General features: G+C 43.3%; 1 protein-coding gene across 1 annotated transcript in view; it reads left to right on the top strand.

The window, feature by feature from the left end:
- ADAMTS17 (ADAM metallopeptidase with thrombospondin type 1 motif 17) overlaps nucleotides 1–15,911 on the top strand; it is a gene marked incomplete at its 5' end in the record, with an annotated part of 153,568 nt that overhangs the window by 117,053 nt on the left and 20,604 nt on the right. Inside the window, 2 exons of the mRNA XM_031059652.1 lie at nucleotides 1,214–1,349; nucleotides 12,881–13,085. Of these exons, the coding sequence (XP_030915512.1) occupies nucleotides 1,214–1,349; nucleotides 12,881–13,085 (341 nt within the window). The remainder of the gene's footprint in view (nucleotides 1–1,213; nucleotides 1,350–12,880; nucleotides 13,086–15,911) is intronic.

The following is a 15,911-nucleotide window of genomic DNA, read 5'->3' as shown; positions in this document are numbered from 1 at the left end:
AGATATTTATGATGTGACATGACAGGAGGAAAGAGCTCATCTTCACATTTACAGGCTCACTGCCCTCAGTGCACTGAAATTACTGATTTTTTTTTCTGTAAATAGGACTCACTTTAGAACAGACACTCTTGCATTAAAATAATAATTTTTAAGCCATTAAACCCTCACATGAGGGAAAAGGAAATTTATTTGTGGCTCTTCTGATTTTTGTTGTAAGACTGTTACAAATTTGAATCAAATCAGTGTCTTCCAGCATAGCTCCCACCAGTACTAGCTTGATAATTGGTCTTTTATTTTAGTTGTCCAATGCTTTTGCTGCTTATCCAAGCTGGGAAGGCCTTTTTCCTTTCCATACAGATGTTTGCATATTTTTTATTAACAGAACATGAGTTATTTCTTATTTTCAGCTGCAGATGGTGAATAAACTCAATCTGACACAGACTCAGGGTTAGAAAACAAACTTGAGAAGCCAAAATTAGCAGTGAGGCAAAATCACACAGAGCAGGAGTAGCACTTTCCTTGTCACATCTGGTCACTGTCAGGCTCCCTGTGGCACAGCTTTCCTGATGCCACTCAGTGGAAGGCTGAACCCTGAGGGCCACACTGGATGAAGGAAACTCCTGGTGCACAGTTTATGTGAGAAATGCTGACTCCTCCTGAGATGCCTCCTGCCACAAGGATTTTAAAGCAGTATATCTGGAAGAGCAGGAGATGAGAAATAATTTGTTTTGGTGGCTTTATTTTCTCTTTGTGAAATATGAACAAGCTCAGTTAATGACTCTTGAACCTCGGTCAGTCCTTTTCATCCTGACTTCCTGCCCGGGGAGCAGCAGGAGGCAGCTGTCCTGTCATTATCAGTCACATTATCAGGGGCTGGGAGGTCGTGTGATTTCAGCACATCTGCCCGAGGTGATGACAGGGCACAGCTACCTGTGGAGGAGGAACCAGAAATGAAAACAAATTGTTTTAAAGCTCCTTTCCACGTTAAACACTAGAAGGAGAAAGCCCAAGCTGAAAGAATGCTAGGAAAAAAAAAAAAAAACAACACAAAACAAGCCAGTACAAAGGTCTGGCAGAAGTGGAGAGTAAGATTTCTTGCAGAGCTGGTAGAGTACATCTGGGAGAGGGAGCAGGGAGCTCCAGGCTTTTGAGTTTTGGAGTTTTGATGAGTGGAGGTGGTTTTGCTCAGAGTTCTTTTTGATTTGGCTTCCAGGTGAGAGGAGAACCATCGTGTCCTGCACTCGGATCATTAACAAGACCATGACACTGGTGAATGACAGTGACTGCCAGCGAGTGACCCGCCCCGAGCCCCAGGTCAGGAAATGTAACACACACCCCTGCCAGTCACGGTAAGGAGTTAAAAACACTAAAACCAATATCCCTTTCCTTCAGAAACTGCCCCTTTCCAAAGCCTCCATCTGGTGAACACAGTGAAAATGTCTCAAAGTATTGGGACACATTGTTAGCCACAGTAAGCAGCTGTAATATTCATTTCCTTTTGTTGAGCAGGTCAGATTTTCATTACCTCAGACAAAACCCATTTAATCTGTGGTCAGTAAGGCCAGATTCCATGCAGGCTGCCTTCATGCATTGTCTGGGGATGGTTTTCTTTTCCCCTTGGTTGCCTCCTGGGAGACAGAACTTACAGTATAGAGTTAGACAAGAGTAGAGTGACTGCATATCTAACCTTTCTTTTTTTGAATCAGCACAGAATGGGGTCTAATTAACTGTCAAACAGTACTACAAAAACCCTGAGGTCAATAAATTAAATTATGATGAAACACATTTTAGATGTTTTTCTCAGTAAGGGTGCTTTTCTCCTCACTAGTTATTAGAGATCTCTAAAAATAATAAAAATATCTTTTTTTTTTTTATTTGGCAAGCACTTTCAGCTGAAATTATTTTGATCTGTGTTATATTAAAAAAGACATTTCTGGCCAAAATGACAAAAGACAGGAAGGTAAATTAATTTGTTTCGTTTGTTTGCTAGCAAAAAAAGTTCACTCTTGTTCTGCAGTGATGTTTAGCATTGTAGTGTAGAAACTCCAATTTTGATAGTAGCTAGAATAACACCAGGATCAGGGGTTTGATCCATGTATGGGCCATTCACTTCAGAGGTGGGCTCAATGATCCTTGTGGGTTCCTTCCAACTCAGAATATTCCGTGATAAAATCAATTTCAGATAAAGCTGAACAATACCTAAAAAAGCATCTTCAAACCAACCTGCTGGCTGCTGCATCTTGGATAATCAGACAAGCCAGGGAAATACACCGACAAAGCTAATCCTGCTGGCAGAAACAATGAGGGGAACAGCAAACAGCACACTTCCTTCTAATTAGACCTGCGCTCTGATTAAAGTGCCCTGGAGCAGGGAAATGCAGTGTCAGGTCATCCATCAATAAGGCTGGTTCAGGTTTCAGTTTCTGTCTGCACTGCCTGTTATTGCTGCTGGACAATATTGGCTGTACAGCTTGCAGTACTGAAAGGTATAATGAGATACCCTGGTGTGTAAGGAGAGCCAAAATCCCAATGGCTTCAAGGAAACAACTGTTTCCTTGAAGAAGGAAGTTCAGTGAGGCTGGGATTTCTGTCATGTCACTCTCTCAGAAAGAAACAAAAAGCATCTGCTTGTGTTGCTGCCCTGGCATGAAGTATTTCTCCCAGATCTTTTGGAAAGCTGTCAGGAGCAGACTGGAGTGAGCCCAGGCAGGTATAGGAGGGGTTCCAGGTGGTAGAGATGAAGAAAAGCAATTTTAAAAGTTCTGGAAGTTGTGGGCAGCTTCTGCCTCTACCTGCTGAGAGCAAGGATGGGAAGTTCTGGCCATGTCACAGCCCTGAGAGCCACAGTGTGCTCTGAGGGACCTCCATGACCTCTCTTTACTTGCCCAGCACTGCTGCCTGTCAGGGCAGTGACAGTGGGTGAGGTTAAATCACACAAAACCTCCTCAGAAAGGATTACTCTGCTCCTGTATCCAGCCTGTGTTCCTCTGGGGAATTGGGTCCAGCCCTAAATGTTATTCCAAGGTCTCTCTTCTGTGTGGAGCCAGCAGGCAGTTTATGGGCACAGCTTACACAGCTCTGCCCAGCTGCAGTCAGCTCTGGCACAGGGACACTCTTGTTGGCCCAGTTTTTTCAGAGCAATGACAGCACACACTGTCAATGTGCTTAGAACCTGGAAAGGCCACAGAATCCTTGCTGATGATCTGATAGACCACACTCCCTCACTCCCTCCGTGTAGAGTACACTTTCACACTTAACATGCTTTTAACTGGAAACATTTTCAGAAGCACATTCTCTGTGCCTCTGTAGAATTTAAATTTCCACTTGCGTTTGCCCACCCAGACATTAGAAAAGCATGCTTAGCATATTCTCTGACCAAGAACATCTTAAAGAAACCATTCTCTTTCACCATGTCAATGCTTTTTTTTATGAGCCCTGAATTTGTTTTAGGGTTTCAAGTAAAATTATTGTAGCATCTTGTTACAATAAGGTCCTTTCCCATTTCCACTCAGACCTAAGCCCTTCACCTGAGTTCAGAAGAAGGAACAATGCTCTCCTTTCTTTAGTAAACCAGCTCTGTTTTGTGCATTCTGAATTGCATTTGCACTTTCACTCCAAATTTAGGAGAATCACCTTTCAGAGTATTTATGTCTAGAAAGGGGTCTTTTGGCCAGCACAGGGCTGGGTCAGAGGACACTCAGTCTCTGTTTCACTTTTGGATGGGCTGTGTGACTTTAATTCACTATCCCACGCTGTCCCTTTGTTTCCTCTCTCAATCTATGTATAAGCTAGAGTGCAAACTCTTTGGGATGGGGTGAGATCATATTGTTTAAGTGGAGGAAGAGGCTGTTGCTGTTGAGATTGTAATAAAAATAAAATAAACAGTTACCCACATTTATAAAGTGATCAGGAGAAAAAAAGGATATGTTATTAATAATAGGGTCTTTCTTCCAGCACGATCCCAAAGTGCTTCGTAAGTTCTATATCCCTTTGAACTTCAGCCACCTCTCAGGAGAGCCAAATAATGTAGGGCAGGGGACAGTACTTTCATGAGGCCAAGGAGAAGATTGGAATTCTCCAACTGCAACCCAGCATCTGAGGAAAACAAAGCAGGATTTAAAACTTGATTGGATACACTGACATGTTTTAAAATTAAATGTCAGAGAAGAGAATTTTCTTAAGGGTTTTGTTGAAACTGGCAAAAATAAAAGAATCTTTCATTCTTTATTATTGTTACTCTTTCACCTTTTAAAAAAAATGCCTCTTTTTCTTCTTATTTTATTTTTTATGTTCCTTGACCCTCTTTTTCCATTAAATTCTTTACAGCTTCCTTTCCTGTCCCAACTGCACCCTATTAGCACCTCTTTATTCTAATCCTTTGCCTAGCTCTTTAGGTATTTTTTACAAAACCCTGCTGTAACCAGATGGAATCTGGATTCCTGCATGCGGTGTGGATGGGTCGCTTCCAGCACGCCCAGCACCAACCCAAATACAGCGGCAGGGCCGGCCCTGGGGCTGGCACCCAACTCACAAATCACAGATCCCATCAGCTGTTTTCACTGAAAACACAGCTCGGCCACTGGCCACACACTTCTGCATGCATGGCTGGGGCTGTGGCTATGAAACTGCTCCCCTCCAAGGCAGGAAAAGCACCAAAACCACATGAAATTCCCCAACTGTTGGACTTGTAATGGACTGTGTGCAAACACTGGTAATTTTTCTCCTCTTTGCTGTAAGAGATTTTAGGAGGGGTTAAGTTCTTTCAGGGGCCTGCTGAATATTTGGTGCTCTTACATGGATGCTGAACAGCAGCATAAATGCCAGAAATCCCTGGCTGCATCTACAGAAAACCACAGGAGACCCTGAGCACTTATTTTCACTGTTTAGGACTTGAAAATATCTGCTGAGCCCAAGGGTTAGTTTTCTGCTATTACCAGCAGCATATCTTAGACTGCTTTCTATGAGCTGAGCATTTTCCACAGGCTCCTTCCCTCACTGGGAGGCTCTCCTTTGACCTTGCTGTTCATGTGGGTCAGAACATTTCATTTCCAGCCTCAGTTACTCACTGTCATTTTTCAGCCTTTTTTTGGTGCATCAGCTCTGTTCCTTTTCTTACAGAGTATTTTCCCTCCCTTCCTTTCAGCCTTGGGCTATTTGCCACAGGACACAACAAACCATTGTATCTCCTCCTTCAATCATTTTTCTGGGCTAAATCCATTACTTTAACTTCTTATTGCTTTTTTCATGGCTGCATCATATTTGTGGCTTACAGTCATTCGAGATGTTTTCCTCCTCATTTATGTCATTGTATGAACCCTACTTTAACACAGAAATGCTTGTTATTGGTCCCTGAGCCCTCAGCCTTGCACTCTGTGCTGTTTATTTCCATCCTAGTTTTGTTATTGCAGTACTGAAGGTGATTCAGTTCTTCCTGTTTGACATCCTAATCCTCTGAGGCATTGACACTGCTCCTAGGCTTTGTGTTGTCAGCATTTTCTTCAATTTTCCAGCAGTTTTCTTCTTTTTTTGTGCCAAGGTCATTAATGAGCATACTGAATTAGATCAAATGCAAGACAGACCTTTCAGGAAGCCCACTAGCAACTGATCTAAATTCCTTTCAAACCTGATCCTCCTTTGCAGCACTAAAGGTAGATGGGAGGCCAGCTCTCACCTCTCTATGAATTACACAATTATATCTATGTTTCCCAGCATGTCACCAGTAAGCATTTCCCATGCAGCAAAAGGAGTTCTTCACCAAACAGATTAAATCTACCACATTTCCTTTGTCTGGAAAACCAGTTATTTTAGTCAGAGAAATGCAGCCAATGAGTTTTGCCTGGAGGAAGCCTATCTTGCATCCTTTTACCACTGTGTCCTTGATTATTGTTGCCCTCCAAATCAGCTCTAAAAGCTGGCACACTGCTGAGGTCAGCTCTGTGGTTACATGGGTCACTTCTTTCTTTCTTTCTTCTCTTTCCCTTCCATTTTTCTTTCCATGGGCTGGAATCCAGCACCAGGCTCCCCAAGGGTTCACACACCACATCAGTGCCCACTGGGGGGAAATGAAGCCAGTTCTAAGAGTCAGTCAAGGCCCCAGTTGGCTCAGCACCTCAAAAACATGTCCAAAGGCTGGGGAGTGCCAAAATAATGGTGCCTTAGTGTGTGATGGTTGATAGTGCCCATTGCTTTGACTCCTGGTCTGATTTAGGCTTAGGGTGTGTATCCATGTGCTGACTGAGAGTCCACCCTGCCCTCTAGACTTCACCACATCCCTGTGACAGTGCTCTTTTTAACACCCCAGGAATACAGAAATCAGAATAATACAGAAATCAGTCTGTCTCCCTGACTCTGGGCTCTTTGCACCCCATTTCTGCGTGTTCTCATCACAGGTAGATGGGGAGCAAAACAATTTCAGATTTATTTTGTGAGGTGGTTGTCTTGCAAATACTAGAATTTGGGGGGAGCAGTATGATGGAAAACTCTTTGAGAACATCAGCAAATTCCTCACAGAGCTGTACAGAAATGGCACTAAACTGGAGGGGTGTGGGTGTTTGTTTACTGAAGGGGCTGAGCTAGATATTTGATGGCTCCAGATGGGTCATCCTTTCATTAATGCAGTTTATCATCCATAAGGTTCAATGCCAGCAGGTTCAAACTCTTGTCTGTGCCTTGTGCTGAGAAACATCTTTGATGTGCATTGGATTTGGGTACATGAAAAAAAAGAAAGAAAAGAAGGAACAGCCATGGGGAGGGTTTCATTTTAGCCTGGAAATCTGGCATCAATAGTAATGTTAGCACCCTCTGATCCAAGGAGGCACCACGTAAAAACTCATTTTGAAGTGCTTCCCAAAGCTGGAGTTGGGATCTCCAGAATCAGCTTGAGCTTAATGAATTTGCCAGGACTGTGCTGGAGGGGCTGGAGCAGGGAATGCTGTACTCTGGTGGCAGCTCCTCGGGGCACTGCCTGCAGCAGGGCTCCCGGGGGCCTTGCAGCAGCAAAAGCCAAAATTCTGCACCCCAAAAACCTGAGACACTCCAGGCATCTTTATGAGGGGTGGCTGATATCTTGCTGTGGGCACATCTGGGGGCCAGGTCAGTTGATGGTGATCCCCATCCACCAAAAGGAGACAAAAACTCCTGTGCTCCAGATTGTAGACAGGTCATCAAGTACCAGTCAGTGGCTAAAAAATTAGCCACTGAAAGACAATTTGCTTGTATCTTCCAGCAAATCCAACAACTCAACTCAGTGGAGCAATTCTGGCAGAGAAGGCTGGGGAACAGACAGTGTAGAATGAAAAGTGCTCTTTGGCTACTGCTAAATGCATTTACATCAAACAATCCAAGATGATTTGCTGGAGCAGGAGTTAATTTGGCATTATTTTCCACATGGAGTCATGAGACAGATCCCTTAGCTTTGGTGTAAACACCCAGGCTGGCTTCCATCACTTCTTTCCCAGTGCAATGTTTGACTCACCAACCTTGTGGTTGACCATTGCCTTGTTTTAAAATGTTACATGATCTGTGCTGCTTTGTTTTGAAGCTCTTCAGGCCAAGTGCAGTTCTAACCCACAGAAAAGGATTAGCAGGATAATCTAGCAAAATATTTAATTGTGAAATCCACTCCTCCTGCTGCCTGCTATAATGATCTTCACAGTTTGCATCGTGTGCTGGGAGCTGAGGAGGCACTGCCTTCCTGGAAGGGCAGGGAGTGGAGCTGGAAACCAGTTGCCATGGAGGTAGGTGTAGCTTTAATGGGGCAACTGGGTAGGGAAAACTCACTGCAGAGGAGCTCTGAGAGTGCTGAAATTCTGTCCCTTGGTGCCAGCCAGCAGGACACCTCCTCACACTGACCCCACACTGAGTCCTCCAAAACTGACAGATCTGCTCATCTAGGGGAGGAGGAGAGGGAACAATGGCTTCCATCTGAAAAAAGAACTTCCCAAGGTGTATGTAAATTATAAAACATTGTTCCGTGGCTGATCTTATTGGTGGGAAATTGAAAAAGAAAAAAAAAAAAGCTGTCAAAATGATAATCACTAAAGAAAAAAAAAAACCTGTGTGAGTGAAAGTTGGCAAGTCTGTTAGCAGAATGACTACTGTACTGGAAAATTACTGAGCACTGTTTATAAAGGCAATCAGACAGGAATGTTAGTCTTGGAGTACTACTTTCAACATCAGCAGCTGTATTATTCTACTAGATTCCTTGTACTTTTCTCCAAAAAAAAAAAAAAGCCTTTTAGTGACTGGGTGTGGCACAACCTGTTCCCAAGAGACAAGATTCACCTGATTGTTTTGAGTCCAGTGCAGCAGAGAGGTGGTGGAAAGCATCAGGAGTGTGTGGGGAGAGGACAGTCCAACAGCAGAGTGCCTGTGTGTTTCATGGAAAACACAATTCCATTTGTAAAGAGACTTTTCTTCTACATGGTCGAGCATGAGCTTGGTTTGACAGCTGTAAGCAAAGTATATCTGTCAGTTCCACATGACTGATTCTAAGAAATCTTTTCCAATTCTTCTTGCTAAAATTATCCAATGTAAAATCCTGGCCCTGCTGAAAGTTGGTCTGACTTTTGCCTAAATCAGTAGAGCCACAGTTTCCTCCAGGTGCCTCAGAAAACTAAGAGTGACTTCAACGTGATGTTGCATCACAAACTGGTGCTAAAGACAACCAGTGCTAACTGGGTATGGACTTATCCTCACCTGTGCATTAAACCAAAAGGTTTTCTGTAAAATCTGTTAGAAATAGAACCCTCACATTACATGGCTTTAGGTATGTTTCTGTCACATGGCTTTTTCAGGCATATTTTGTAGGAAGTTTCCTCTGATGCTTTACTCAGCAGTAGCACAGGCTCTAAACTGTAGGTAAGAGCCAGCTCTAAAAAAACAGGTTTAATAACAAAAAAAAGTGTTATTGCAGACATGTCTTTGGTCATACCAAGCTATTACTGTGAAAGCAGGGAAATAAATATCACTGTAGCATTGGGAAGGCAACAAAAGTACCCTGTAGGTAGTGAGGGGATGTGTGAACATGGCATGGATGTGTAGTTAGTGGAAGAGAACACACTGTTCTTCTACAGGGCTCAGGGCAGAAACAACCAGGGGAAGTTTAATGGGTCACAGTATTTAGCCCAGAAGATGGAATGGCTTTATGTTATAAGAGACTGAAAATCTCTGGAAAGTGACCTCATGTCTTTTGATTGCACTGCCTCATCCCCATCCTTCAGCCTTCATCCATTTTATCTTCCTAACTTTTTTTTTCCCCCAAATCTTTAGCTCCAAGCCCTCATTTGCAGACATTCATCTCCCCTGGGTTTATGTACATTGTACTGCAGGCATTTTTTTTCCTAGAAAATGTGGGAGTCTTAGGCAGGCAGGTAGAGTAGATAATTCAAGGTTAAAAACTAATCCAGACCATAGAAAGATCAAATGATTAACTGAATCTCCAAAAGATATTTCAAATTTGCTCCAGGGGCCTGCCAGAGGAGTGTTGCCAAAGCAGATTAGAAGAAGAACTTCCAATTCCTCAGAAGAGATACTGAGAGGTCAGAGGTTGAGGAAGACTCAGAAGACACAGATTTAGAGCAGCCCTCTCAGATTGCATGCCCTGCCCATCCCAGCTTTTTGAAGCTTTTGAAAATCACACCCTTCTGGGCATATTTTAGCTGGAAAGACAGCCACTGACTGGGGTAAAATCTCTGCTTAAAAGCTCATCACTTTCTTCCTGAATCTAACCACCAGCAGGGATCACTTAGCTCTGGAATCTTCTGTAGAGGTAAGATCACAAAAAATAATAATACCAGGGATGAAGGCATCCCTGTGGCTGTGAGAAAGATGAGTGTGTTTGTCACGTAAATCTGTGTTTGTTGGCAAAGTGAGAGGCTCTCCTGGGACCCCAGCTGGAGCACTCCCCTGCTCCCACAGAAGATAGGTTATAACCTGGGAGGGAAAGACCAAGCTGAAAAGAACTCGGGTGTCAAGCAATCCCTAAGATCAGTTTACAGGCTTAAAGTGTAACTGGAAGCCAAATTCTGTATATGATATACACAGGGCTTAGTGTACAGCAGTTAATTGGCTTAGTTAATAATACAGAGGCAGCCTGGGGTTTGGAGTTAGAACACTGGAGTTATTTTTGACATTGTCATAAGAAAAATGCCTCCCTTTTTTAAAGAAAATAACCCTCTAAGTAGGTCTTGTTGTTAAACAAACTCAGGTGTGTTCAGAAGGTGTAATGACAATGTAGACACAAAAATCTACCTGTGCTGCAATTTAATAGTTACTATAATGTGATACTATTTGCACATCACATTTTTCTCCCCTGTGTGTATATTACTTGCAGATAGTAATTCTGCTAATATCTTGTTGCAAATTCCTTCCAAAAATTTGAAACTGGCAAGAATTTTCATCTTTATTCACTTTATCCATAAATCCTTTGTCTTTCCAGGTTGGTTGTGAACATTGCTGAAATATAGTTGCAGTGTTCCTGTGTGGTACAGGCACTAAAACAGTATTTTCAGCTGCCTGTGAAGGAGAATTTGGGGGAACTGTGGGGGTTCAGGGCACTGCCAGGACTGTGTGTAGGACTCACTTTTATTTGTTTGCCAGATTGCTTTTACAAGCCATTGATTCAAGCATAGATTTCACTGAGAGGATGAAGTTTAATGGTCAAAGTGATCATCATCCCCTTGGTGCTTTTGAAAATAACCTACTTTACATATTAGTTTTATTCAGACATTTAATCTCACTTGTCTCCTGGATGTGAAAGTAAAACCACCACTTGCAAAGAGCCTTTAATTTCTAAGTACTTTGACTGTCACAGGCAGGGCAGAGTGGGCTGTGAGGTTTCAGAGATCCCTTACAGCATTGCCTCACCTGATTTGTAACCACAGGCTTGGAGTGGATGTAGTGGATGGTGGGTGAAACTGGAGATTGTTTTCACCACAGACACATCTTTGCATTGGTACCCTGCGTTTCAGCTCATTCCCTATGCTACCATTCTTCTCATGATGATGGTAATACTTGTTTTTTCTGTGCTAATTTTCCAGTTACACACTGTCATGTCTGTGCTGGTACTGAGAGACCAGCAAACAGGGTAGAAACCAGGTGATTTCTCCCCTGCACAAGAGAAACAAACAAAAAATATTAGAAAGGAATTTTCCTTCCTAAAAGGAAAGCCATAACCTTTCTTCTTAAGTCATCTTGGAAATAGTTGGCATGCTGTGTGCTGCCCATCCTAAGTGCAAGCTCACAGACAGCCTCTGCCAAGAATGTATTTTTATCTTTCTCCTTTGCTTTCAGCCCCTTTCCCTTTTTCTTCTGCCAGTAGCTGTAGATCACAGTGAGAGCACAGTGCTGAAGTGAATATTAGCTGAGTGGAGCCTGGGCAGAGCCCTTTCCCAGCCTTGTGACTCACACTCTGCTCACTAAGCACAGTCATTCCTGCCCCTCCAGGCCTTTGTCAGGAGGTTCCTTCCCCAGGTGGATAATTCCCTCATGTTTCTCCAACAGGGCAGAGCCCAGCTGATACCAAGGAGGCCTGGCTATTAATTTTCATGAACATTGATTTCTGCACTTCAGGGCTATTTTTGTCAGGCTTTCAGCCCTAGTATTCAATTTCCCAGCTGACATTTTCCCATTCCATAGGAGAAATACCAAGCCCTGGGCCACAGAGATGCACCAAAACTGCAGTCCGGAGAAACAGGTTTGGTGTCTCATCAGCTGTTTTAGCCAACAGAAAATCACAGATGTGTCAGTCAACTGCTTTAATGCACAGGAACATTTGAGCAGAGTCCTGTTCCACAAAAGACAGGTGGCCAAGTCTGCCCAGTCCTGCTCAAACCAAATGGCTTCTGCCTGCACTGTCAGCACAGTCACCAGTGCTGTCACACCAGTCATGGCATTCACAAAATAATTCATGACAGTTGCAGCAGGTGAAGATGTTTCTACAAATGGTGCTGGGCTGATTTTCTCCCCTTCAGGAATGGGAAGATTGGAAATAGTTTTTAATTCATTTCAGAGAAGTAACACACAACACCTTCAAAAGAAATGTGGTAAATAAGTTGCTCTACCTGGATTACAGGAGTCTCCAGCAGAATGAGATAGTATTTCTCAGCAGACCTATTTCTGAGAAGTCTTGTTTGAGCCCCTTACCATAATAGACAGCCCAGGACTGGGTGACAAGTAAAAGATTCATGGTGTAAGGATACAAATCTGGATGACAGTGCTGAATAACAGGCTAGAAGGTCAATTGCCTGGTGAGAAAGGTATGAGAGCCTTCTGGTGCTCAGTGGCTGCAGTTATTGCTCCAGTCCCTCACTCCATCCAGGAATACCTGTAATTACAGAGAAAATGCTCTCTCTGACAGATTGCAGGAAGCTGAAGATCGATGCTGCTTTTCTTTTAGAAAAAAATGTCCCCCCCTCCATCCCTCCTTCAGATCCTTCTTAGACACTTCATTCACTGCCTTGTAGCCCCACTGTGGTGCTTCCAGCAGTTGCTGGAGTCAGTGGAGCTGGAAGACAGAGCAGAGAGGATTCTTCCTTTCCCTTGCAAGTAATGATCTTGCAGGACAGTCTGCAGACAAGTCTGTCTTTATCTGAGAGAGAAAAACAACCCCACTGCAGAGAGGGGGGTTAAAGGGAGTGATGCAGAGTTTGGGGTTTTGCCTGACATGGAGTCAAGAGGGAATATTCCCTTGCATACTGACACTGCTGCTTTACACACTTCAGCTCGCAGAGGGGATCAGTGAGCTCAGGGTGATGACAGCACAGCACCATCAAAGCACCCACAAACCCAGGAAGGGCTGCCCATTTCTCACTGGCTTTAAGTGCAGCATAATGCATTATTCCAACAGTTTGCTAACATGTATCCTCTGGCTCCTTCCCAGGTGGGTGACTGGCCACTGGAGTCCCTGCTCTGCCACGTGTGAGAAGGGAGTGCAGCACCGGGAGGTCACTTGTGTTTATCAGCTGCAGAACGGCACCTACGTCAACACCAGGGACCTCTACTGCCTGGGCAGCAAACCAGCCACGGTGCAGAGCTGTGAGGGAAGGGACTGCCTGTCCATCTGGGAAGCATCAGAGTGGTCAAAGGTAGGACCTTCACTCCAGAAAGGAGCCCGACTGCCCAGAGCTCTGGATACACTGGCCTTAATCCATGGTTGTCACGGTCAGCATCCTCACAGCACTGGAGTGCTGGGCAGGACTCTCATCTGTTGAGATGAGCAGTAAGGAGCTCAGGTTTGGTTTCCAGACCAGATGAATTAGTAAGGCAGGGTTTAGATATGCTCCACTGACTGTATCTTTCCATCTGAAAACTCTGACCAAGAAGGAAAAATGTTTCAGTGACCTGAGGCCAGAAGTGCAGTAACCCAGGGCTTCTGGCTCCATCTAAATGTGGTGTGAAGAAATACCAGGCTTATCAGGCATCTGCATGTTACAGAGAATAGACAATCTTTGGGCCCTAACCAGCCTTCTTTTGTATAATTCCAGGAAGAAGAAAAAGCTGGTTATATTTTGTATAAAAGTGCATCTCAGTGTAGTTGCAGAGTTAAGATTTTTTCCCAAGTGTTATGAATGCATTTGTGATGTAAATAATGGGAGATGTAGACAGTTACCCTGTGTTTTGTTTAGCAGCAGAGTGATCTGGGAGTGTGCCTGCAGTTCATGACCAGGACTCAGCTAGTACAGGGCAACTTTGTCTGTACCCTGTGAGTAGCAGTCCTTACAGGATGCCCATGCCCACTTTGATATTGTATTTGCTGGGCTCACATGAGTGATGAGCTCCTTTCACTGTGGCTGCAGGGTTGCAGCTCTACCAGCCTCATTCCAGCCTGGCTGTCCAGCAACAGCCCTTCCTGTTGGAAGGATTCCTCATTATTCACCTCTATTTGGAACAGGGAGCTCCTGTTTAAAACATTGTCAAAGAGCTTTTCCTAGATATTATTGTTAGAAATGTGCTTAAAAGTCACAAAGCTCAAGACAGAAGGGATCCTGAGGAGCAGTGTCTCCTCACAAACACAATGGGATTTCATTGTACACCTCCTGGACAGGAAATCTTCGTTTGGCAAGAGAGGTGATGGTTAAGTGAGAGCAGTGTTCCCTTTCAGTGGGGTGCTGGATCCTTCACTGGTGCATGGGATTCTTTTGTTACAAAAGATGTGCACAAGCACACCAAGGTTTTAGTAAGCTGTCTGATAGGCCTTTTGTGTGCTCCCCTCTCAGAGGATGCCCTCTTTATTTCCTATAGCTAAACCAGCTGAACTGTTTATAGCTGAGATTAGGGCGCAATTCCTACCTGGTTTACATGTGGATTTTTTCCTTGAGTCTTTTGTTAACAATCCCAGGTACTTCTGTCTCCCTTTTATAGAATAGAGTAAGTCAAGTTACAGATCAGTGGAAATCTTCCATATCCATGACCATGTAACTCCTTTACAAATACACAGCATTTTCAGATAATTTTTTCAATAGCTGGTTTACTTTTCCTTTGATACATTTATTTACTTTTGTTGGGTCTGTAACTGTGCACTTGTGATTTTCAATTTGTTATTCTGGCCCATTTCTGCTGTTATGAAGCTCAGTTGACTCCAGGACACATTTGATGCCCTGCCAGTGTGAACTCTTCTCACACCTAGGACTTTCTTCAGTGGTAATCACTTTATTCCTTAGCATTTTAATCTGATGTTGAGGAATAAATAAATATCACTGAAATTGTATCGTTTTATAAATCTATTTTCTGATCTGTTTTTTTTTACCTTCTTGCTCATGCAACACAGTTGACTGCACTGATATCTGGTCCCTGGTCAAAAATGTGTGTTTTCACAGCAAATTCCAATACAATCTTCATCGTGGAAAAAATTAAGTTCCCCTTGTATTGCCAAACACTTGAGATTGTTTTGGACAAAGTACTGCTCGACCCATTTTTAATGATAAAAATAGAGACTGTCAGGAGAAGGTGAATGTTTCTACTGTTAGAGAAACAGAGTGGAAAAAAATATGGGTTTCCTTCAGATAAAGGAGTTGTGTCTTAAATGCAAAGTTGTGTTGCTCCTTTGCAAAGCTTCATGGGTTCTGACAAAGTAATTTGTTAATAAAATGAGACTTTAGTGATCTTGAGTGAACACACAGAATTGTGTCTATTAATTTGTGGACTCTGTAAAATCTATGTATTAAGAAATTCTTCATGAAAACAGATGACTTGAGGAAAGGAAAAAAAGCACTTAAAGAGAGTGATTTATATGTGACCACCAAAGATCTGTTGGAAACCTTTTTGCTCATGCTGTTTTGTCTAGGAATGTATATGCAGTATTAATCTGTGAATGACTTAAAAGCTGTGGGAAGAACAAACAGTTGGTGTTTTTCCCAGACTTGCTTGTAAAACCCACCTAGAGATTTCTCCTACTGTGAAAAATACTCCCACTTCAGCTTGATTTACTTCGAGTAAATTGGACTGTTCCAAAGATTTTTATATATTGAGCTTTGTAGTTTGAGATGAACGAGTGCAACCCTGAGGAGTCCAGCCTGGGGCCTGAGGAAAATGATACATAATTTGGGAAAGTGTACCCTACTTGGGGCAAATTCATGGCTTTGAGCTACCATTTAGGGAGCTCCAGCCTGGGATCTCTGGCAAGCCTTGCTCTCTGAGCAGTCCAGCAAAGCATTTTGTGGAATTCTGCAAAGCTGGGAAGAATTCACCCCCCTGTCTTAGCAGAACTGTAGATTGTGCTCCTTACAAAGATGTTACATCCGTGAGGGGTCACACCGTGAGCAGCACACAGTAAATTAAGTGGAAGGTTTCCCAGATTCTCAAGAAGTCACTTTGTAGTGCTGTGAAGTATTTAAAGGCATGTCTGTTTGCTTGCCAGCTCATAAACGCTTGTCATTCATGTCCTTAACAAGGCCAGCAGGTCAGAACTGCCT

Source organism: Geospiza fortis, unplaced genomic scaffold (assembly GCF_000277835.1).
Source record: "Geospiza fortis unplaced genomic scaffold, GeoFor_1.0 scaffold2, whole genome shotgun sequence".
Lineage (NCBI taxonomy): Eukaryota > Metazoa > Chordata > Aves > Passeriformes > Thraupidae > Geospiza > Geospiza fortis.
This window is presented reverse-complemented; position numbering and strand designations above follow the sequence as displayed.